Raw genomic sequence first — 21,409 nt, forward strand, 5'->3', positions numbered from 1 at the left:
AATTTCTCCTGGAATGGATACTGGAGAACAAATTAAGGAAACAATAAACAACGTAAACTGTAAGGTACGATATATAATATGTCATTAAATTACACAAAACTGTGTTGTGGAAGAATAACATTTGAGTTCTCACATATCGAAATTTAAAGAGACGAACAGCTTACTTATATAATGTGCCTTGAAAGTTACGGTACAGAAATAAAAGAACAAGACGTAAAGGCCTTCGGTGACCTTGACTTACTTTACAATTCTTTCATGGGCTACATTCAAGACTCTCAGGTTCGTAACTAGGTGAATGACAGTACGTACCGGTAATCGAATGACTTGACGTTTTTGATACACGAAACACTCTCGCTCTTCAAACGTACTTAACTATTGTCCGTCTGAGTGATTATGTAGAAGAGTCATCGAAACGGAGGAAATCACATGACAGTTACTTACTTAACGAAGACCTTCTCTTCAAATTATTTTAATCAGTTTTTAATGTTACATAGACGTTCAATGCCGAACAACAAATGTTTTCAGGAAATACTACGATCGTTCATCCACAAGTAGTCTTTACAGAAGCACCAGCAGAAACGGGTAGGGGGAACAGGGATGCAACATAACTACTCGAACGGGCAGTATATGATATCATTTAACTCTTTTCTATAGAAGTGAAAAGATATCATACAAGATTGACAACGCTCTACCAACTGAGCTACCCGGGAACTCTACTAGACACCGATCCAATTTTTCCCTCTATATCCCACAGACCTCAAAGTTGGCTGACAACCGTCAAGCAACCAACACTGAGTGCACACTAACTCTGTGTGACTTAAATTGTGGTTTTCTATTAACGAACAGTGAGTGTATTATGCAAATCAAGCTCTCAGGTATAACTCCCTGTACAGTTGATTTGGATAATTTCGAGGGAAAAATTGTTCCGGGGCCAGGTATCGAGCTCGGGACCTTTGGTTAAACGTACCAACGCTCTACCAACTGAGCTACTCGGGAACTCTACCAGACACCGATTCAATTTTTCCCTCTTGTACGTTTAACCAAAGGTCCCGGGTTCGATACCCGGCCCCGGAACAATTTTTCCCTCGAAATTATTCAAATTATTGCATCATAAAAGACTCACTGTGTGCACATCTTCCAAATTTGAAACTAGTTTACTAGATTAATTAGACAACTTATCAGCATCTCTTCTTCTCACTACAATTTTTGGATCTGCTGTATCATGAACTGTTGACAATTATTGTTCATGTCTTCTGTCCTTGACTTTTCACTATTTCTCCTTTCAGCAAGTCTATAATTACTTATTTCTAAATACGAACATTTTGTAATGTGTTCACTGTATCTAGTTATACATTTCGTTATTTTATCTGCTAATTTAAAAACTATATTTTTACAGATAGTGGCATCTCTTCTGAGAAGTCCGTAATTCGCGTGAAATGGCACAGCGTTAGTTCATGTCCAAAACTGAGTTCAAAATATTGTTTTCAATATTTAGATTAAAAGTTACATTTACGAAATACTGGCATTTTATTTTTAGATATGTCTACTGCTAAATACAGGGCCCCTACAAAAAACAATTCCGGTTTCGTACAATGTAATTTACGTTCTATGATTTTTTTAAAATTATGGTTTATTTAACGACGCTCGAAACTGCATAGGTTATATCAGCGTCGCCGGTGTGCCGGAATTTTCTCCCGCAGTTCTTTTAGATGCCAGTAAATCTACTGACAAAAGCCTGTCACATTTAAAAACATTTAAATGCCATCGTCCTGGACCGGGATCGAACCGCTATACAGACTACGCTACCAGGTCAACACGTTCTATGAACCTGAGGTGCATGAAAATAGCACCAATGGAAAAAGAAAGTCAAAAGGCGAACAGATGCATTATAGGGGCCACCCATCACACATTATACGCAAAAAAATGGTCAGCGGAAATAATGGTTCGATTATCGGTTTTAGTATTCGATATTCGATAAGCATTAAATGCTACCAAATTAAAAAATGATTTAAATAGTTTATTACTAGATATGATTTTAGTCAGTTTGTATTATATTTTTGGTCCAGGGAAAATATATGTTACTGTTACTGCCGTTATTTCCATTTTGAAGTAGGCTACAAGTCAACAATATAAAACTGACTGTTAATTTAGAAGTTGGAAACATATTTTATATCGATTGTAACAACAATACATATCGATAGTAACATTCAACCAATAAGAAGATTGGACCCTGTAATGCATCTGTACCGTCTACAGTCAAGTTACACGTAGGTACCCGGATTTTCCGACCCCCAGATTCTGAAGTTATGTCTGTTCGTTCACCTTACCAGAAAGATGAAAAGTGGCTTCGTCAAAAAACACCACAGAACGAATAAATTCATCACCGTTTTCAATTAGTCTGCATATTTAAGCTTTGCAGCAACTGTAGCCGGTACGGATGAAATCGCAACCAAATGCAAAGAATCCTGCCTTAAAATCAGTGTACCATTTACGAATTGTATGTAGGTCCAATGGGTGGATCTGCACCAAACTCTGTTCGGTAATGCCGTTGCACATTAATAACCGACTGGTTCACATGAAAATCAAGCTTTTCTGCCCTCTTTAGCAGCCATTTCGTCTCAACAATGAACAAATTTGTTTATATGCGCTATTATGAGGCAGTGTTACCAACTAGAAAAACAATGTTGCCACAACTAAATTTTTTTAGTTTCTCCTTCCATTGGTGCTATTTTCATGCATCTCAGAGTCACTAAATGTAAATTACATGTGTTCGAAACCAGAAAGGTCTATTGTAGAGGCCCTGTATATATTTAAAGAACTGAAAGCTGAAGTTAGATGGTTCGAAACAAGGATATTACTTTCCATTTTCAGCACTTTTCACTACGTTCACGTATTCCAATTTAATTCTTAATCAGTTATTTAGCAACGCTGTATCAAATGAGAGAACATCTAGCGTGATAGCGAGATAAGTCCGACCGAGGATTCGTCCTGGGATGACCTAATATTTGCCTTACAGTTGAAGGCTTAGGAGAAAACACCAACCACGTAATTAGTTCATGCAGGATTGAACACACAGACAAGTGCAGCCTTGAGTCACGGGTCCGATTTGCTGTAGGCCTACGAGTATTTAAAATAGCTTTGGTGCAATGTACGCTGTATTTCACAGTTACTGTACATTCATTCACAGTCTTTCACCACTCCCATGTTCTCACACAGTTCTTCACTAAATCCTTTAATTACATATTTGTTATTTTATCTCAAATACGTCAATTGTAATTTTCTCTCCTGATTCAGATCGTAATCTTATCTACTTCGTTAGAAAACGAGGATAGAAAGAAAACTGACGTATCTCAGATTAAATAGCAAATATAGGTACAGCCCTACAGTACTTCAATAGGGAGTAATGCTTGAAGGCAACTAGTAGAGATTGATTAATTCGACACTGGATAATTCGAATAAATGTTTAAGCCCTCAAAAGTTCTATTTAAAGCAATGTCAAAAATTCATATTTAATTTCAATTTTCGAAGCTTACATTTGGATAATTCAAAGTCAGGACTTGTATTGTATTGTATTGTATTTATTAACATTCCATGGTATTCATACATGCTTACAGCTAGAATATGAAACAAGTCAAAAAACTTAATACTATTATAAAATCTTAATTTATAGTCACAGTCTAGATGAAATATATACAGACGAGATTTACAATATAGTCTACTAGTACAACACAACGTGTTAGTATCAATTTCATGAAGTGTTATTGAATGTCATGAATTCACCTACAGAATAGAAGGCGTGAGAAATTAGGTATTTCTTTAATTTGGCCCTAAATAATTTTATGTTTTGAGTTTCATTTTTTATATCGATAGGGAGGCTATTAAAAATTTTACTGCCATATAACGCACTCCTTTTTGATAACACGATAGACTTGCCGATGGAGTATGAAAGTCATTTTTTTGACGTGTATTTATGCTATAAACTGTTGAATTAGTTACAAAGTTTTCACGATTACATACGAGGAAGACTATTAATGAAAAGATATACTGACAAGCCATGGACATTATTTGTAGTTTTTTTAAAATAGTCCTACACGATTCCCTAGATTTGGCACCTACTATTATTCTAATTACTCTTTTTTGTAATAGAAATATATTGTTACTATCTGTAGAATTTCCCCAGAATATTATTCCAAAACTCATTACCGAGTGGAAGTATGCAAAGTATATTGTTTTTAAAGTATTGATATTTACTATCTTTTGCATAGATCTAATAGCAAAACAAGCTGAATTTAGTTTGGGGGTAATTCTTTAATATGATTTTTCCAATTTAACATATTATCGATTTTTAAGCCAAGGAATTTGGTTGTTGTTGTTTCTAATAGGGATCTATTGTTAATTATTGCGCTAGAAATTTGCGACGTTGAATTTGGACAGGATTGTGAACAAAAAAATAACTTAGCTGGAATTCTGGATGAAGTCCCAAATATTTTCGAAATGACTACATTTTAGTAATGAAATTGTATTACCCGAAATATCAAGAATAACAAATGAACAGATAATAAAATCCTTAGAAACATATTTTGTAAAGTGCCAGAAAATCGAATGAGGGAAATACACAAGTTAAAAGAAATGTGAATTTTAAAATGTAGGTGTGTATGCAAGTAATGCAAGCAGACCTACCTATAAAATTATAACTGATAAGTGAATGATAGCTAAATAACCGGAGGTCAATATTGTCATTCAACATTGTAAAGCACTGCAAAAAAATAAATAAATATATGTTTTATCACTGGGTAGAGTGAAGAGGACGTGGTACTACCGCTAATCACTTTCCATCTTTAGAGGCAATTAAAATGATATAAAGCACTTAGTCTATTATTCAGCTCATCTTTTGCTCTAGAATATTCCATTAGGTAAGTCCAAATAATAAGAAAGACACTCTTTCAGCTTTCCCAATAACGGGACTGCCTCACTGGACAAAGCATAACACACAGAGTTAAAACAAAAACAGACCACAAAAGAGAAATGTGGGGAACGAACAAAAAAGGGAAATTAAGTACAGGAAGGATAATAGCATACATATAACAGGCCTAAACATAATAAACAAACGGATAGACGTTCAAACAAAAGTTCTTCCTTTTTAGGAAACAAAGTACAGGTGGTATTTTAAAATGGCAAATGATCCTCTGATAGCGGCAAGGGAAACATCACGAATGAAGTCGTTGTTCAGCTGGAACTTCTTGCAGAAACTGACAAAGAGACGAGGTAATATGCCCCTACCGCCAGCCATTAGCCCAACTACTTCAATGGAGGTGAGGTGATATTTCTCCAAATATAATGGAACTGTGGGCTCATAAATCCTGCATTTTTCTGCGTGGACTTCAGCGGGCTATTGTTCCTGTGCCTCGAACCTGATAGTCGGGTCAATAATGTAGGCGGATGTAGAGCCTGGTGGAATGGCAAGCATGTCAATTCGCCGACAGGATCCCTCTTGAGAGATGCCATGGGCTTCTTCGTGCACAGTGAGACCTTTCTTCCTCAAGGCTTCGGCAATCATGGACCTGATTCTGTGATGTCTAGAGTTCTGCAGTGTCTCGCTGAAAGGACAGGCACCCAAAACGTGGCCAAGAGTTTCAATCTCACTGACGCAACGACGACAGTGGTTTCCATCTCGGGACCTTCCTGGTATAGCACGCAGAGGACAAACATTAGCTGTTATTTTAAGACCTTGTCTCCATTCACTGCTAGTGAGGCGATCAGGTTGTTGGAGCTCCACCAGTGTGGTAATGGGTTTAGTGAGCACACATCCTTCGATAAATCCAGCTTTATGGAATCAGCGATGAAATTTCGTCCGAATGTCACCATATGACGACCCCTCTAGCCTTCACATCACCATAGCAACTTTCTCTGGTATGCTGAAGATCATGCAAATCCAGATTCAGTTACTTATAACGGCAGAACACGTGTTTAGTTGTCACAAAGCCAATGCATGGACTACAGCACCAATTACACAGTATAGATACACAATGTACCTGCAATTCATCACCATACACATCTTACCCCTGAACACCCTATTTCTACAAAATCGATACTTCAATTCTGGACACCCTGTATTTGTGAATGAAAACTTGGAGATTACACGCTGAACTTAGTTCTTCAAAGCTTTCATCTTCTATTAATTTATACAATTTCATCAGATCTTTAGGCTCGAAGACTCCATTCACTGCATCATCACTCATCGCACTGTAAATCTAGCTTTTCTAATTTCATTATTGCAATTGTTCCACTGCACTGTCAATAACACAAGCACATAGAGACGAAAAGAAATAATTTTCCAGAATCCATTTTCATAAAACCTACAAATCTTAATAAATTATTCAATTCCCTAAATAATTTCCATACAAGAATTAATTCTGAAATATGTTTTGGGATACTGGATTTGTACATCATTGACTGTAGAAAAATTCCCCTAAATTTTTTACAGAAATTTACCTCTTGAATAACTTCAACTTTTTTTTTTCGTTGTTGGTAACTTTTTTTTTTTAAGATGTTTTTTTATTAAAAGTACCAGGTCTCTTGGACCCTTGCCTTTTACAAAAATATGATTTTATAATTGAAATGTAAATAGGTTTTGTTAAAGAAAATTGATTACTAAGACCGTCAAAGACGGAAGTATTTGTTTGAATTTATGTTATGTCTCTTAGTAAAGGGTTGGCATGATGAAGTAGCTTGTTCCTGTATGTAGTCTGCAGATCTTGAATATGAGCAACCAGGAAGAGTATATAAAGTTCATTGTAGAGTGGTAACTCTATAGCATCTATTAGATGCTTTATGGTTGTGCTAACAGATGGAGTTACTTGTCAACAATGTGACGCTGAAACGTGTGTTCAGGTTACTGCCCAGCGACAGTCCTGATGTATTTTTATATTTGTGATGATTGGTTAATTAATATTAACCCGGCACACTCACAATCACACTTACATTCATACAAATTTCCAGACTCTAGACACCCAGGGAATTCTTCTTCTTCATCGAACCCGGGACCTCCGGATCTGGAAGCCAGCATGCTGTCCAAAAGACCACGGAGGCAATCTACTTTATCTTCAATTGAAATTATTTTACTGCACTTTATGCATCATTGATTAGTAAGTTTTAGCATTGTCTTCTAATACGGTGTACAAATCATCCAAACATTTTGATAAATCAGCAAGAAACGTAGGATATCAAATCGGGGTCACTTAATTCACACAAACATATTTCTTCAAGAAATTTGCGAATTTCCTATGATTGAGCAAGAAAACTTGCTAATGTGTCACCAATGCTCAGGCATAATACATCTGCATTGTAAATTACATAACCACATGTACTAATTGTCCAGTACACAACCAAGCAAGGACTTTCTGTTGAGACCACAGAAGTAGTCTTGTTGAAGAAGTAAAACTCTATAAAATCACTAGCAATTTAATATAAAATTTTCAATTTTTGTATCTGAGCTTCTCAGATATTCCATAGCAAAGAATAAAATTGCACACATTCCTGCTTGGAATACCATTCCATGAGATCCAGTGGAGACCACATTTGGATCTTAATCTACAGATGGCAACTTCACAATTTTTTGCAATTTTGGAATCATCAGTAAACCAGTCAAGATGTAAAATTATCAACAGTAATCTCACTAGAGGTTTTGATTTATCTAGAGAAAATCAAAACTCGAGTGGGATTTAATAGACTATTACACGATTAGAAGAAAGTATATAAAGATTAGAAGTAACAAAGTATTCCAATATACAATAAAATATTAATTGGCTTACGAAAATACAACTGTCTTCAAATGTATTATTGTACCATCTCAACATTACGTTAGATGGCAGTAGTGTTTTATGATTATGTTTTCTTGTTATCATTTGTGCCAACTATGGAATCTTCCTTGAACTTCGTGGACGATTACTAGTCAAGAAGGCTTTGTTGATTCAGTTTCATTTTTATTAAAACATTTGCATTCCACTTCAATCATCCGGATCCCAGTAATCAACTTCACTTGACAGATGATTTTCAATAAATCTTAGTATTAAACAATCTCTGATACGTGACTCTCCATAATATCATATAGCAGAAGCTATAACAAACATAACCTAAATAATGTAAACAAGTGTTAGAAAAGTTTTAATTAGGGATGATGAAATAAACAAGAAACGTTTTAATTAACAATGATGAAATAAGAAATAAACATGAATAATTTTAAAAGAAACAATTATTGAAAGTAGAATTTTCAAATTTGAATGTTTTAGCGGTTGGTGGTTGAGTTGATGTTATATTGGACGTGTGCGTAAAAGAAGTGAACTCGTTTATGTACATGGTGTATCCCTCAACTTATTCAGGATTTCCGAATGTTGCTCTTCATATATGACCAGTAATCTTTATTAATTCTTGTTCTTGAATGCCAATGCGAGTCATATTTGAAAGTGCTATGCATCGAATGGAGTGGTTTGTAATTTTCTGTTTTTTGACGTCCAGACCAGTGCAGTTTGAAATGTTGGCAAACAAAGAAACAAATGCTACGGTAGTGATAAAAATAAACAAATGCTAGGGACGCGATAAAATTAAACAAATGCAAGGGACGCGATAAAATTGTGCGATAAGTAGCCATGATTGGTTGAAAGACGTCCTTTCGTACCGTTTTATTGGTCAAAAGTAGTGTGACGTAGTAAAAGTGTAATAGCCACATAAATAAATTCTCCAGAATTTTCTATCATAGTAGCTAATGCATTTCTGGAAAATTAAAAGCATACTGTAAATTTAATCCAAAATAGCTACGTAAATCAACATGCTATAAAACTGTTATCCAACCTGTATTATGTTATGGTTCCAATTCATGGACCCTTTCCAAGCAGTAACTGACGGCATTATATATTTGAAAACAGAAGACTTTGAAAAATTTTTGATCCAGTTGCTGAAAACAGACAATGAATAATTTGCAAAAACTAGGAATTTGGAGCATGTATTGAGGCGTGAATATCACAGCAGTCATAAAGAGTAGACGAATGAGTTGGCCAGGGCATATTCTTCGCAGATGTGAGACCTCCCTCGAATTAGAGCTATGTGGACGACGTCCCCTTGGAAGATCCAGACCCACTAGATAAACTGTAGCAACCACAAGAAGATCTGTTGGGTCAGCCAGATGGTGAAATGGTAACGAACTGTTTTACATCAAAAACATTCCGAGGTTTATAGAGCCGCATAAATTTAAGGGTCAATGTTACTTATGTCCCGCCCACTATAGAGACATAGGCTAATTTTACACATATTTAGTATAACTTGTTGCTTCTTTGACAGGTTAGGTTTGGTTAGTTTAGGTTTTTGTTATAGCCTACCTTGCATATACGATTATAGCGCAACATTGGCAGTGATAAAAGTGAAATATTCGTTCAGTGGGCGTTGGATACTCTACATTCACCACAAGTTTAATTGAAAACAAACTATAAAGTTACAAACGCCTTTGTTTTCAGTTATTAAAATACGTGCACAAAATAGCCTAAATGCGATTTCATTTAGCCTAGTATAAGATTTGTAGATGTGTGGTAATTTTGCACAAAATACTTTACTAATTGCTTCTGTGAACATTTGCCCAAACATAAAGAGGTTTGAAACTAGAGATCATTAATCCCTAAAACTAAGGGCTTTTATAACCCAGCAGGTAGTTCATACAATGTCGTTAAATAGCCAAAAAAAAAAAAAACTTCAGAATGAAACCACAACCAAAAATAAAATTCTGCAGAAAACAATTTCTCCGTTGAAATTTACGTTTCATGTAATACATACTACACTGGTACCTACATTTATTTATCAACGCATTCTATGCAATAAAAAATCTAGAATAAAATAGTCTGATTTGATTTGGAATAAATTCCCACTGTGATTTGTTATATTTCATCTAGGCTTACATCTTTTCTGAATAAAATGACTTGAAGTAAAATGAAAAAATCTAATCTTTAAATTTATCGAAATTATAGTATTACTGAAGACTACTAGACACAGCAAACAGAAAGTTGACAAGTTGAAAATCACTTGTTCGATCTCTGGTCAATTTTTAAATCTATTCCACAATGAAGAATAGCCAGATAAAGCAACCGGAATGTAATATTACAATCGTCACGACTAGCAGCTTAAACTTTACAAACTCTATCCAAAATGTTCAACACAACACGTAGTGATCTGCATAAAAACATCACTTAAAATAAGTTATAAAAAGTAAAGCAGCCCAAGTTTCAGCATTTGAATTGAAATTTACAAAAGTTATGACTAACGTAAATTTGCCAGTTACCTCTTACAACAATATGAGTCAAGGCAAAACATAAAATTTGTTGGGTAACAATTAATGTCACAACACCTGAAAGTCTTTTGGTGTCCTTTCGTACATGCTGGAATGTCCATGTCTATGCAGAAGTAGGAATGTCTGGTAATCCAAACACGTGAATTTAAAAACATATCAAACATTAACTATTGTACTTATAATGAATATGTCAATAATCACGCACGCGTATAGGTAAAGCGGTTGGTAAAGCATTTAGCAAACCAGTGTTTTCAACATATGACAAAACGTGGTTCCAATCAAGCGCACATACACATTTATCGCATACTTATGCACATCTTCACCTAACCTCAAACACAAGGCAACTTCACATCCAAGCACATGAAAAAAGAAAACACTCCAAGCAGTTAGTAAAATATGAACATGATTATTTCTTCTAGATAATAATTACCTTGTAATTTTCAAATCCGGATAAATGTTCTTGAGATAGATACTGCACTTCCATTTTTCTCTATATATTTTCTACCACTACTATACTGTCAACTTTTTACACAACTACAGGAAGAAGACATTCAGGCGAGTTTAAACACCGTCGGCATTCCTTATTCGTGTCACATTTCATTACCTAAAACACATTTATTATTGGGGTATCACAAGCCTCGGATTAGAGGCGTGTATTGCTTCTGCAAGTGATTCAAGTGAAAAAAGGCAAAACAAACCACAGTCGTATTGCGTGATTGCATAATTCAATTTCTAATGTAACATTTCTACCGCGGTGTAGCGCTAGTTAATAGTATTTAAAAAATGGCGGAAAATGTAGGCTATGTAGGGATTTTTTTTTAAATACAGCCAGGAAATAAATTAAATTTATTCTGCGAAAAATTCACATTCTTTCAAAACAATTTTTGAGTCCATCCAGCCCCCCCCCCCCCATAAGATTCAGTCCAAAAATATAAACCGTTGCAACAGTTGCCATAGACGATTGTCAATGCCGTATTGGATATGAACATTGAAACTAAAAATTGTAGTTATCTTCGCATGAACTAACTTTTATTCTCTATAATATTTTCAAATTGTATTAATATTTTGTACACTATACTCTGTCACTCCAGGTAGCCCTGATTTGGAAATATACTGTAAAGGGAAATGTCGCGATATACACAAATATTACCCGCTACTAGTATAAAAATGATTAAGTCAGGGGTATTCATTAATCCTTAATATAGTTAATTAATAGGATTTGCTCATGCATAATACATCACTTGTATAATATAGCCCTTCAAATAGACTTAACATGGCGTCTATTGTAATTCACACCATTGCGACCCAATATGGACAATATCATGCGACCCTTGTGACGAATTGCTTAACTACGTAATTCCAGTCCAATCACAAACACGTTTTTTCGTCGTGGCTATGCACGACGTGGTACCGTGGATGGTAATAGAGTATCAGTATATATCCAAAGAAAAAAGTCTATTGTACCACGACTATTAATATTGCTATTCTATATACTGCTATACTAAATAAAACTGTGACTTCTATTTTGTATAATTTGAATTTATATTGATAAACAAGAGATAGACCTAATGACAAAAAGAATACTGTACAATCAAGATACACGGTCTGGAGATGATTAAGGTTATATGAATAATATCCATAAATAAAGGTGATAGGATTAATATAGTTATGGATAGAAACTTCTAGACAGCACATGCAGGGTGAATTCACCGTCACGTCTTGCAATAACGTGGTCCCACTACCTTTACTGTGTAGGTACGGTGGGTCTTGGGTCATATTTTGTGTGTACATTTTCACAGGCCACGATATTCATCGCTCCTACACACGGCAGAAAGTCGTTTGTAATATAGTGTGGGAACTTACAATGTTCGAAATGGAAAATTTTGATATGGACATAGAGAAATTGATAAGCCTGGTGGAAGGAAAGCCTGTTTTATGGGACAGAAGTCTCGAAGACTATAAAAGTCGTAGTTTGACTTTGGCTGCTTGGCGAGATGTATGCTCTGAACTGCAAGGCGGATTTCTATCTTTTAGTGAAAAAGAAAAAAACGAGTTTTGTGAGTTCATAATTTTTTACTTTTATTCAGTATCACTTATTTGAAGAGCAACCATATGAAACATGTTTTCGCCTACAAAATAAAAGAAGCTGACAGCGCTGGTACTGCTTGATTAATTTTGCTAGCTTCAGTACGATAAAATTTTAATCCCTTCCAATCATTATTCCCCATTTAAAAATACAAAAAATAGTTTCTTTTTTCATTACCTGATTTACACATTTTTTTCATACTGCCTTTCACTTCACTATTCCAGTGAATCAATCAGTGCATTTTATTAAACGCCAATACCTTAGCACTGTAATATGCATAAGAAAATTGTGTTGTACTGTTTTACCTTCGTTTATCACCGTCACAACCAGTATCATCGTCATCAGAGTAGAAATAAATTTGTAATATTCCAGAGCTTTGTGGAGTTAAGTAATTTCAGGAAAGAAAGAGGACTCTTTTTTTGGGTTCGAAATACATCTCATTTGTAACAAACCACGTTTTCAATATTTGCTCTTCATGTGACACGCCATACACTATAACATCATTAACATTGTTTTTTTATACAGTTGTAAGGCAAATAGCCTATTTTATTACGCATAAAAACCAAACTCAACAGCATCGAATTGTAGACATGTCATGATTAAGATCCATTTTCAGTCACAAAATAATCAGCAAACATATTTCTTGTATTGGTTTCAACACTGACTTGCACAATTGACGATGATGCAATATCTTATAAACCAGTTACTATTACTCAACATTAAAAATTATACCTCTACCACTCTCATAAAATCGTATAGTATATAACATGCTTTTACATTATTTACGATGATTTCTTGAGAAGTATTCAGGAGATGGTGAAATATTTCCATTTATTCCCCAAGATACCAAAGGCACTTCTAAATACAAAATTTTCCACCAACTAGACCCTTTACAGTTTACAAAGACTAACTGCTTAAGGATATGATATTCTCAACAATTTTCAGAATCAGATGACATCTTTGATTGTGGTAAAGGCATTGTAAATCTTTTTCGTACATATTCCCAATCAGTTATCACGAGAAAAATAATGGAATAATATAGTAAGCCTCAGCAAACGTTCCTGGCATTTTCTTTCGGCTGACCACTGCTGCTTGCACCCACAAACATAGGCACTTCGTCAGATGAAAACTTAACATCATAAGGAAGACAAAACAAAAACTTAAACACAAAAACACGCAAAACACAACACAAACAAAAGAACACAAGAAATACATCACACTAACATATGAAAACAAAAGCATACATAAGATCGCATCTTCATTCAGAAAATAGAAATATAACATAACATACAGATCAGAAAACACACTACAAAGACATCTCAACACACAAAAAACACAAACAAATAAATACGACCACACAGGTGTATACAAACTCACATGTAATAGTTGCGATAAGTTCTAGATAGGACAGACAGGCAGATCATTCCAAACTCGATACAAAGAACACATTAAAGCAATAATCAGAGGACACAATACATCTACATACACCGAACACATAACCAATACTAACCATACATACAATAACATAAATACGGACATGGAAATCCTACACATACAACCCAAGAACCAAAAACTCAACACACTAGAACAATACGAAATATACAAACACACTAAAACACACCCCGATCAAATTCTCAACACACAGATCAATTGCAGTACACACACACTATTCGACTCCATTCTTCAACACCTTTCAACAATAAAACACACCCACTTAACAGGCAGAGAAGTTCGAGATGACGCCATGATCTAGTAGGCTCTGAGGATGGTGCGTGAAGCACTGAAACAGATGTAAGCCAGACAACTCTTACATAATTAACACGAGTAAGTCGACTAGTTAATCAATTAATAAACATATTATGTTATATTAATAGGACTCTGATTCACGGGTAATATTGTAACTTTAAAAAATTTATTATATCTTGGTTATTTGAGGGGCAATAAATTTTTTTAAAATGAGACATTTCATTATTCATATTTCTGATATATATATATATATATATATATATATATATATATATATATATATATATATATATAATTATTTTAGCCCCTAATTTTCATGATACTTACGATTTTTCAACATTAGATCTTAGATAGTATCTACATGGACACATACGAATATTTTGACTGAATTTGATGAAAACTGTATTTGCATGGATAAACATCTAAAACTGTACTTTCGAGAAAAAGGCAAATTTATGACTATGGAGCAGACCTATATAAAAAAAACACTCCTGGACCTCAAAGAAGACGTAGAAGCAAAAAACCTCTTACTATCAACTCCCTAAATATCCAAGGATTTTCACATAAAAACCGAAAATTGTTTTTTTGACAATTTTTTGTAAAAACTCTGTCCTTGTGTCCATTAATTATATTTTAACATGATTTTTTCTGAACTTCGTTTAGGTCTAGAATTCCCGGTGCACTGGACAGTAATCATCCCCGTCCACTCCAATACATTTTACACACAGTTCCACCACCTTTTCTCTAGAAAAAAAAAAGCATTGATTAAAATAATAAAACAATAATAACAGAACAAACAGCTTTAACAGTGAATTAAACTACAACACCAGCAATAACTTCATAACAAAACAGAACAAACTCCTTTACATTAGCTGGGATCTGGTGTGAACAATTCACACACCAGAAGAAATACAAATGCACGAACAAGCATGGCTTTGTTTATGAGATGAACTGGTAATGACGCTACTATGTCACAACTCAGGACAGGCCATGATTTGTTGTTGCCATAGCAATTGTGGTAACTTAGTCTGTGAACTTTTTCTGGTGTCAATCATGAAGTATTTTATGCTCGACCATGCCGAAATGTAGTAATTATACACCTGGTAGCAGCCCTTTAATGGGCCTTCATTAAAGTACACCTATTCATTAAAATTCAGGTTTTCCACCAATCAGAAAATACCATTGTAGCAATATGAAAGCGCAAGTATCAATTATTCTCGGATATGCAATCGAAAGACAACAATAAATCAATAAATCACCTATATTTGAAATAACGTCAGTTCTGTTACTATAATGATTAGCGTTAATTGTAAATAATATTCAAATAAATTCAATTTGTCATCTCGTTTTTCAATGTCAAGGTCAATGTCGATATTTGCTTCTCGGAAAAAATCAATACTTTCGCGTCTGCGCACATCTCACAATTTACGAAGTATTGCACAAGGTCAGTTCCGCTCCTCAGTCAGATAAGAATAACATGAATACTTATGAATAATTTCAAGTTAGAAATATGGTCGAGCATAAAAAGTCGTATGAAACTTAACTATAATGGTAATTAAGACGCTTGTATGAAAATTATGAAACTCGCTTGTACTCATTTCATAAACATACTCGCGTCTTAATTACTACCATTATAGGCTCGTTGCATAATGTACTATATAATCCAACTGTAATCATTAGGAAATTCACAGCCACGCAGTTAAGGGGAGACAAACTCTCGAAAACAGTCGAATCGACATCCTTAGTGGTTAGTTGTAAAACAGGGATGTCTAATTTTGAGAACTTGTTAAATTTATTAATATACTGGGTAATATAGTACTTAAATTTTAGTCCAGCAAAGTACCATGTGTTTGTGGATGCAAGCAGTAGCGATAACGGAAGGACTTGCTGCTATTTGGCCTACAGAAACACCAGGAGCATTCACTGAAACTCACGTAGTGTGATCTGAGTGACATTCCCATTGTCCATTATGGTGCGAGCTTTTCGAATATTTGGACAATGCCATCACTGTAGTGATCTCCAATAAGGTGCAAATACCGGTACCCAAAAATCTCACACAATGTAAAAATAAGTCTTCACAACTGAAATGAAACGAACCTTGCACCTTTTTTTTTAAGATCAGGCTCCACTGCAATGAAGAAACTTTTTTTTTCGATCTCTACTGCTGTAGTAACCAGTTGTAAAGAAGGTATAGGGAAACATTTGTCTTCAACTGTCCCTATGTTACATAACACACTATTGAGATTACTTAGTCAGATGTTAAAAAGTGTTTAAATTTTAAAAAAGGTGTATACTTTCAACAGACGGCCCATTTCGACGTGATGTTACGTCTTCATCAATGTCTCTTGAACTACTGGTGATCTTGAATTCTGCAATGTGCATTTGTCGATTGTAGGGGTGGGGGTATGTTGCTCTTATGGTGGGGGCTGGTTGTTGGTGTGTTATGACGTATCATGACGTCGAATAATGTGTCGATATTGAACTGTAATTGTGTATTAAGTATATGTTATTGTATGTTTATATATTTCGTATTGTTCTAAGATGTTTAACTGTGAACTTTTTGGTGTGATGTGTAAAATTTCCATATCTGTTTCTATTTTATTATAGTCATGATTATTGTTTAATAATGTGGTCTGCATAATGTGAGAATAAATACATAACATTAACATATCACAACACCAACACTCACAAAATTGCAACTTCATTCAGAAAACTAAAATACAAGATAGCATACAAAACAAATAACACAACACAGAAATATCTAAATAATCACATTAAACATTCAAATAAATATAATTCAACTGGAGTTTACAAACTAAAATGCAATAGTTGCCCACATTTTTACATAGGACAGACAGGAAGATCCTTTTATACAAGATATAATGAACATATTAAAGCTATAACCAAACCCTACATCACATCAAATTATGCAGAACACATTATCAACAATAACCATGACTACAATAATACAGAAACAGATATGGAAAGTTTACACATCACACCAAAAAGTTCACAGTTAAACATCCTAGAACAATACGAAATATATAAACATACAATAACATACCCACAACATATACTTAACACACAATTACAGTTCAATACCCACACATTATTCGAAGTCATGATACGTCATAACACACAAACAACCAGCCCCCACCATAAGAGCAACACACCCCCCACCCCTACAATCGACAAATGCACATCGCAGAATTCAAGATCACCAGTAGTTCAAGAGACACTGAAGAAGACATAACATCACGTCGAAACGGGCCGTCTGTCGAAGATATATATACCTTTTTTAAAATTTTAACACTTTTTAACGTGTGACTAAGTAATTTTATGTTTTTAACAAACAAAGTGTTAACGTAAACTTTAATCAATGACTATTGAGATATTGTAGATATTTCCATCCTGTATTACTGCAAATCTGTGAATGTATTTCCAACTGCTAAACATCTGCAACAGAATCGTTATCACAACTTTATTACCTTCATGGTCATTATATCTCTATATTTAGCTTACATAAAATTTGTCCAGTATAAATTGTGCATTGTTTTTAAACTAAACAGCAATTTTTCATCGGTTTCAGGTAGATTCGTGATAAAGAAATGGACCAACGTGAAAGATAGCTGGGTAAGGTCACAGAAAAAAATAATAGAGCCAAAAACTCCTGGTGCTCGCAAGTGCAGGAAATACATATATTACGATAGACTCGTCTTTTTGAAGAGGAATGGCATGCCAAGAGAAACAGAATCAAACTTTAAAGCTGAGAATCCAGACAGTGTCGAAGAAATTGCCGGCGTACAGAGAAGTACTTTTTCAAATGAAGAACGCAATAGTTCGCGTTCATATGGAGAACGCAGTCTTTCAAGCACTGTGAAAGGCACAAAAAGACGGATGATAGATGATGTTGAAATAAGAATATTAAAAAACTTGGAGACTCCTTCTGAAGACCGTCATCTTTCGTTTTTTAAAGGGATTCTTCCATCATTGCACCAATTAAATGAAGATGAGACGCTGCAATTTCAAATGGGAGTTATGAATGTGCTTCACAGCATAAGAAAAGCCCGAAATGATGTGCAGCCAGTTAAATAGTCACAATGAATCAATAAGGGTATATAATACAAATCCGACATCACAAACGACAATAACAATGCAAAGATAATTTCGTTGGGAGTTGAGTGAAATAAACTGAGTGCCTCCACAGTTTCACCATGATTTTTTCTTAGTGGTTATTTAACGATGCTGTATCAACTACTGGGTCATTTAGTGTCGATAGGATTGGTGATAGTGAGATGGTATTTGGCGAAATGAGGCGGAGGATTCCCTAACATTCGCCTTACGGTTGGAGAAAACCTCGGAAAAACCCAACCACGTAATCAGCCCAGGTGGGAATCGAACCCGTACCCGAGCTTGAGACTTTTTATAGATTTTTTCCACATAAATGGATAGGCAGATCGGACCCTATGGTCCGGCCACCTCGTTCCCCTGACAGTGATCAACTAGTTACACCAGCAAATAGGGATTATAAAGCATGGACACTTTGCGTCGGTACCTTTGATGTAGCCGGACTGATTTCAATGACCTTCAAGCCAGCTAAAGCGTCAGATTCTGCTTTCTCCCTAGAGTTGGCACTGACATCACACCAGCTAGCAGTCGACACAGCGGAAATATAACACATATAATTAATACATCTAGGTACATTATGTACTCAAATAAAATAAATTGGATCCATAAAATAATAAATCCTTCAATAACTGCAATGTCTAGACTCTAGAGTTCCTTTATAATGAGAGTTGAGACGTTGACCCCAACAACAATTAAAATATGTAATGATTTGATAGCGCTGAAAATGGAAAAACAGAACTCCTATGAGAAGTAAAACCATATACCTATATTATATTATATACAAATATTAAACGAATTTGATACATAATTTTATAATGTATTATATTATTTTATAATATAATTTATTACATCTGGAATATAAAAAATTATTATTACAACTAGTTCGTCACTGAGAAATAAGGAAAAGCTGTTAACTTGAATTTATTTGAAGCAAAGCGTTACTGGATTATGCAATAAGGTAGGCGATGTTTGGATCCTGTGTCTCAGCTCTATTCTCAATTATTATCTTAGCCTATGCTCGATTACACTAACCTCTAGCGCTTGAAAGTAGAACTAAACCCTTGGGTATGAGAAACAAAACACAGGAAAATTCGCTCAGTGTCCATTCTTTATAATCCCTATTCGCTGGTTACACCTGCTATGCTTGACAATGTTTGGACTGAACTGGAATCCCTCTTGATTGGAATACAGATGTAACACTTGCCAGACTACAGACGGTGCACATATTGTGAATTGAGAGAAGGCGTGTTAAAACTTGAACATATATCCTACCAAAATATGTTAATGTTTACTTTCTGCTTCTTTCGCTTTTTGAGCAAAATCACATTGTTATGATACACATCTCATGTGTACACACTGTATACCTTTAATTTATTTAATTTTTTTTTATTTATCTCTTGTACCCAAATGTAACTGATTTCACGTTCAGTTGAGACCAATCTTTTAAAATAAACCAAACATCCGATGTGAATCTCTATTGTTGCCATGCCATATCCCCTGCATTTGTTAATGGCCATCAGTTCTATAATCCATGTGGCCAGTATTATTCTGGGTTCCCTAAAACTGTTTATAAAAATATTAAATTAAGCTTTTTTTTCTTTCGTTGTTGGTAACTCTATAGCATCTATTAGATGCTTTATGGTTGTGCTAACAGATGGAGTTACTTGTCAACAATGTGACGCTGAAACGTGTGTTCAGGTTACTGCCCAGTGACAGTCCTGATGTTAAATTAAACTTTTAAAAATTAAAAAATTGAATCTAATATTTCCCAGAATGCAGCTATGGTGAACTCCAGCCCAAGTAAAGTAAGTATTGATTATAACTAAAACAAACCTCTGGTGTTCTTTCATAAACAAAATTATCTCATCTGAATGCGAACAGTAAGATAGAATGTAACTAATAAAAATGTACAGCTTACCTTACTGTAATTGGTAGTCTTTCCACAAGTGATATTTGAAATTTCTTATCTCATTTTCGTCCTTTCACGAATTAAGCCATCATTTAAATGCTGCAATGATTCACAAAATGTTAATAAGTTACATATATTTGATATTCATTTAAAAAAATTGTATATACACGTTAAATATTAATTAATATTGTTTATGTATACCACAAATGTTCATTAAAAATTGTTTATATATATATATCACATATTTATTTTAAAAAAAAAACTTCGTCTTCCTTCCTTAATTCCTCAAATAAGAATGCAATATAAATTAAATTGACTAATGAAATGATACAATTAGGTTACACCTTTAATAGTATATTATGCAACGAGCCAATAATGGTAGTAATTAAGACGCGAGCATGTTTATGAAACGAGCGCAAGCAAGTTTCATAATTTTCATACAAGCATCTTAATTACCATTATAGTCAAGTTTCATACGACTTTTTATGCTCGACCATATTTCTAACTTGAAATTATTCATAAGTATTCATGTTATTCTTATCTGACTGAGGAGCGGAACTGACCTTGTGCAATACCTCGTAAATTGTGAGATGTGCGCAGACGCGAAAGTATTGATTTTTTCCGAGAAACAAATGTCGACATTGACCTTGATATAATCTAGAGAGTAAAATAAACATTAATCTTGATATAACCTTGAAATTGAATTAGACATTGAAAAATGAGATGACAAATTGAATTTATTTGAATATTATTTACAATTAACGCTAATTATTATAGTAACAGAACTGACTTTATTTCAAATATAGGTGATTTATTGATTTATTGTTGTCTTTCGATTTCATATCCGAGAATAATCGATACTTGCACTTTCATATTGCTACAATGGTATTTTCTGATTGGTGGAACACCTGAAATTTAATGAATAGGTGTACTTTAATGAGGTCCATTAAAGGGCTGCTACCAGGTGTATAATTACTACATTTCGGCATGGTCGAGCATAAACAAAATTATGTGTTGTAAGCAGATAATGGATTTTCGGTCCCTACATAGCAATGAGACATCGCGTCCCTTGGTATACGGAAGGAGTGCAGCAGTGAGTTCAGTGATCTCCCTGCAACTGATGTAGACCTTAACGTTCAGTAACGGGACCAAAAATCTGCTGTCTGATTATGAGAAATATCCCTTAACATTATCACACTGATTTATTGTA

The 21,409-nt window shown here is 34.5% G+C and overlaps 1 protein-coding gene and 1 long non-coding RNA gene across 2 annotated transcripts in view; one reads left to right on the forward strand and one right to left on the reverse strand.

Annotated features, from left to right (window-relative positions):
- Nucleotides 1-11,027, reverse strand: part of LOC138695791 (ethanolaminephosphotransferase 1-like) — a 121,828-nt gene extending 110,801 nt beyond the window's left edge. Inside the window, exon 1 of the mRNA XM_069819989.1 lies at nt 10,761-11,027. Within this exon, the coding sequence (XP_069676090.1) occupies nt 10,761-10,814 (54 nt within the window). The 5' untranslated portion in view covers nt 10,815-11,027. The remainder of the gene's footprint in view (nt 1-10,760) is intronic.
- A 533-nt stretch (nt 11,028-11,560) lies between these two features.
- On the forward strand, nt 11,561-20,435 carry LOC138695793 (uncharacterized). The gene is made up of 2 exons (XR_011331192.1): nt 11,561-12,387; nt 17,752-20,435. It is a non-coding gene; the product is annotated as an uncharacterized lncRNA (long non-coding RNA).
- Nucleotides 20,436-21,409: the final 974 nt, after the last annotated feature.

This window comes from Periplaneta americana, chromosome 3 (genome assembly GCF_040183065.1).
Source record: "Periplaneta americana isolate PAMFEO1 chromosome 3, P.americana_PAMFEO1_priV1, whole genome shotgun sequence".
Taxonomy (NCBI): domain Eukaryota; kingdom Metazoa; phylum Arthropoda; class Insecta; order Blattodea; family Blattidae; genus Periplaneta; species Periplaneta americana.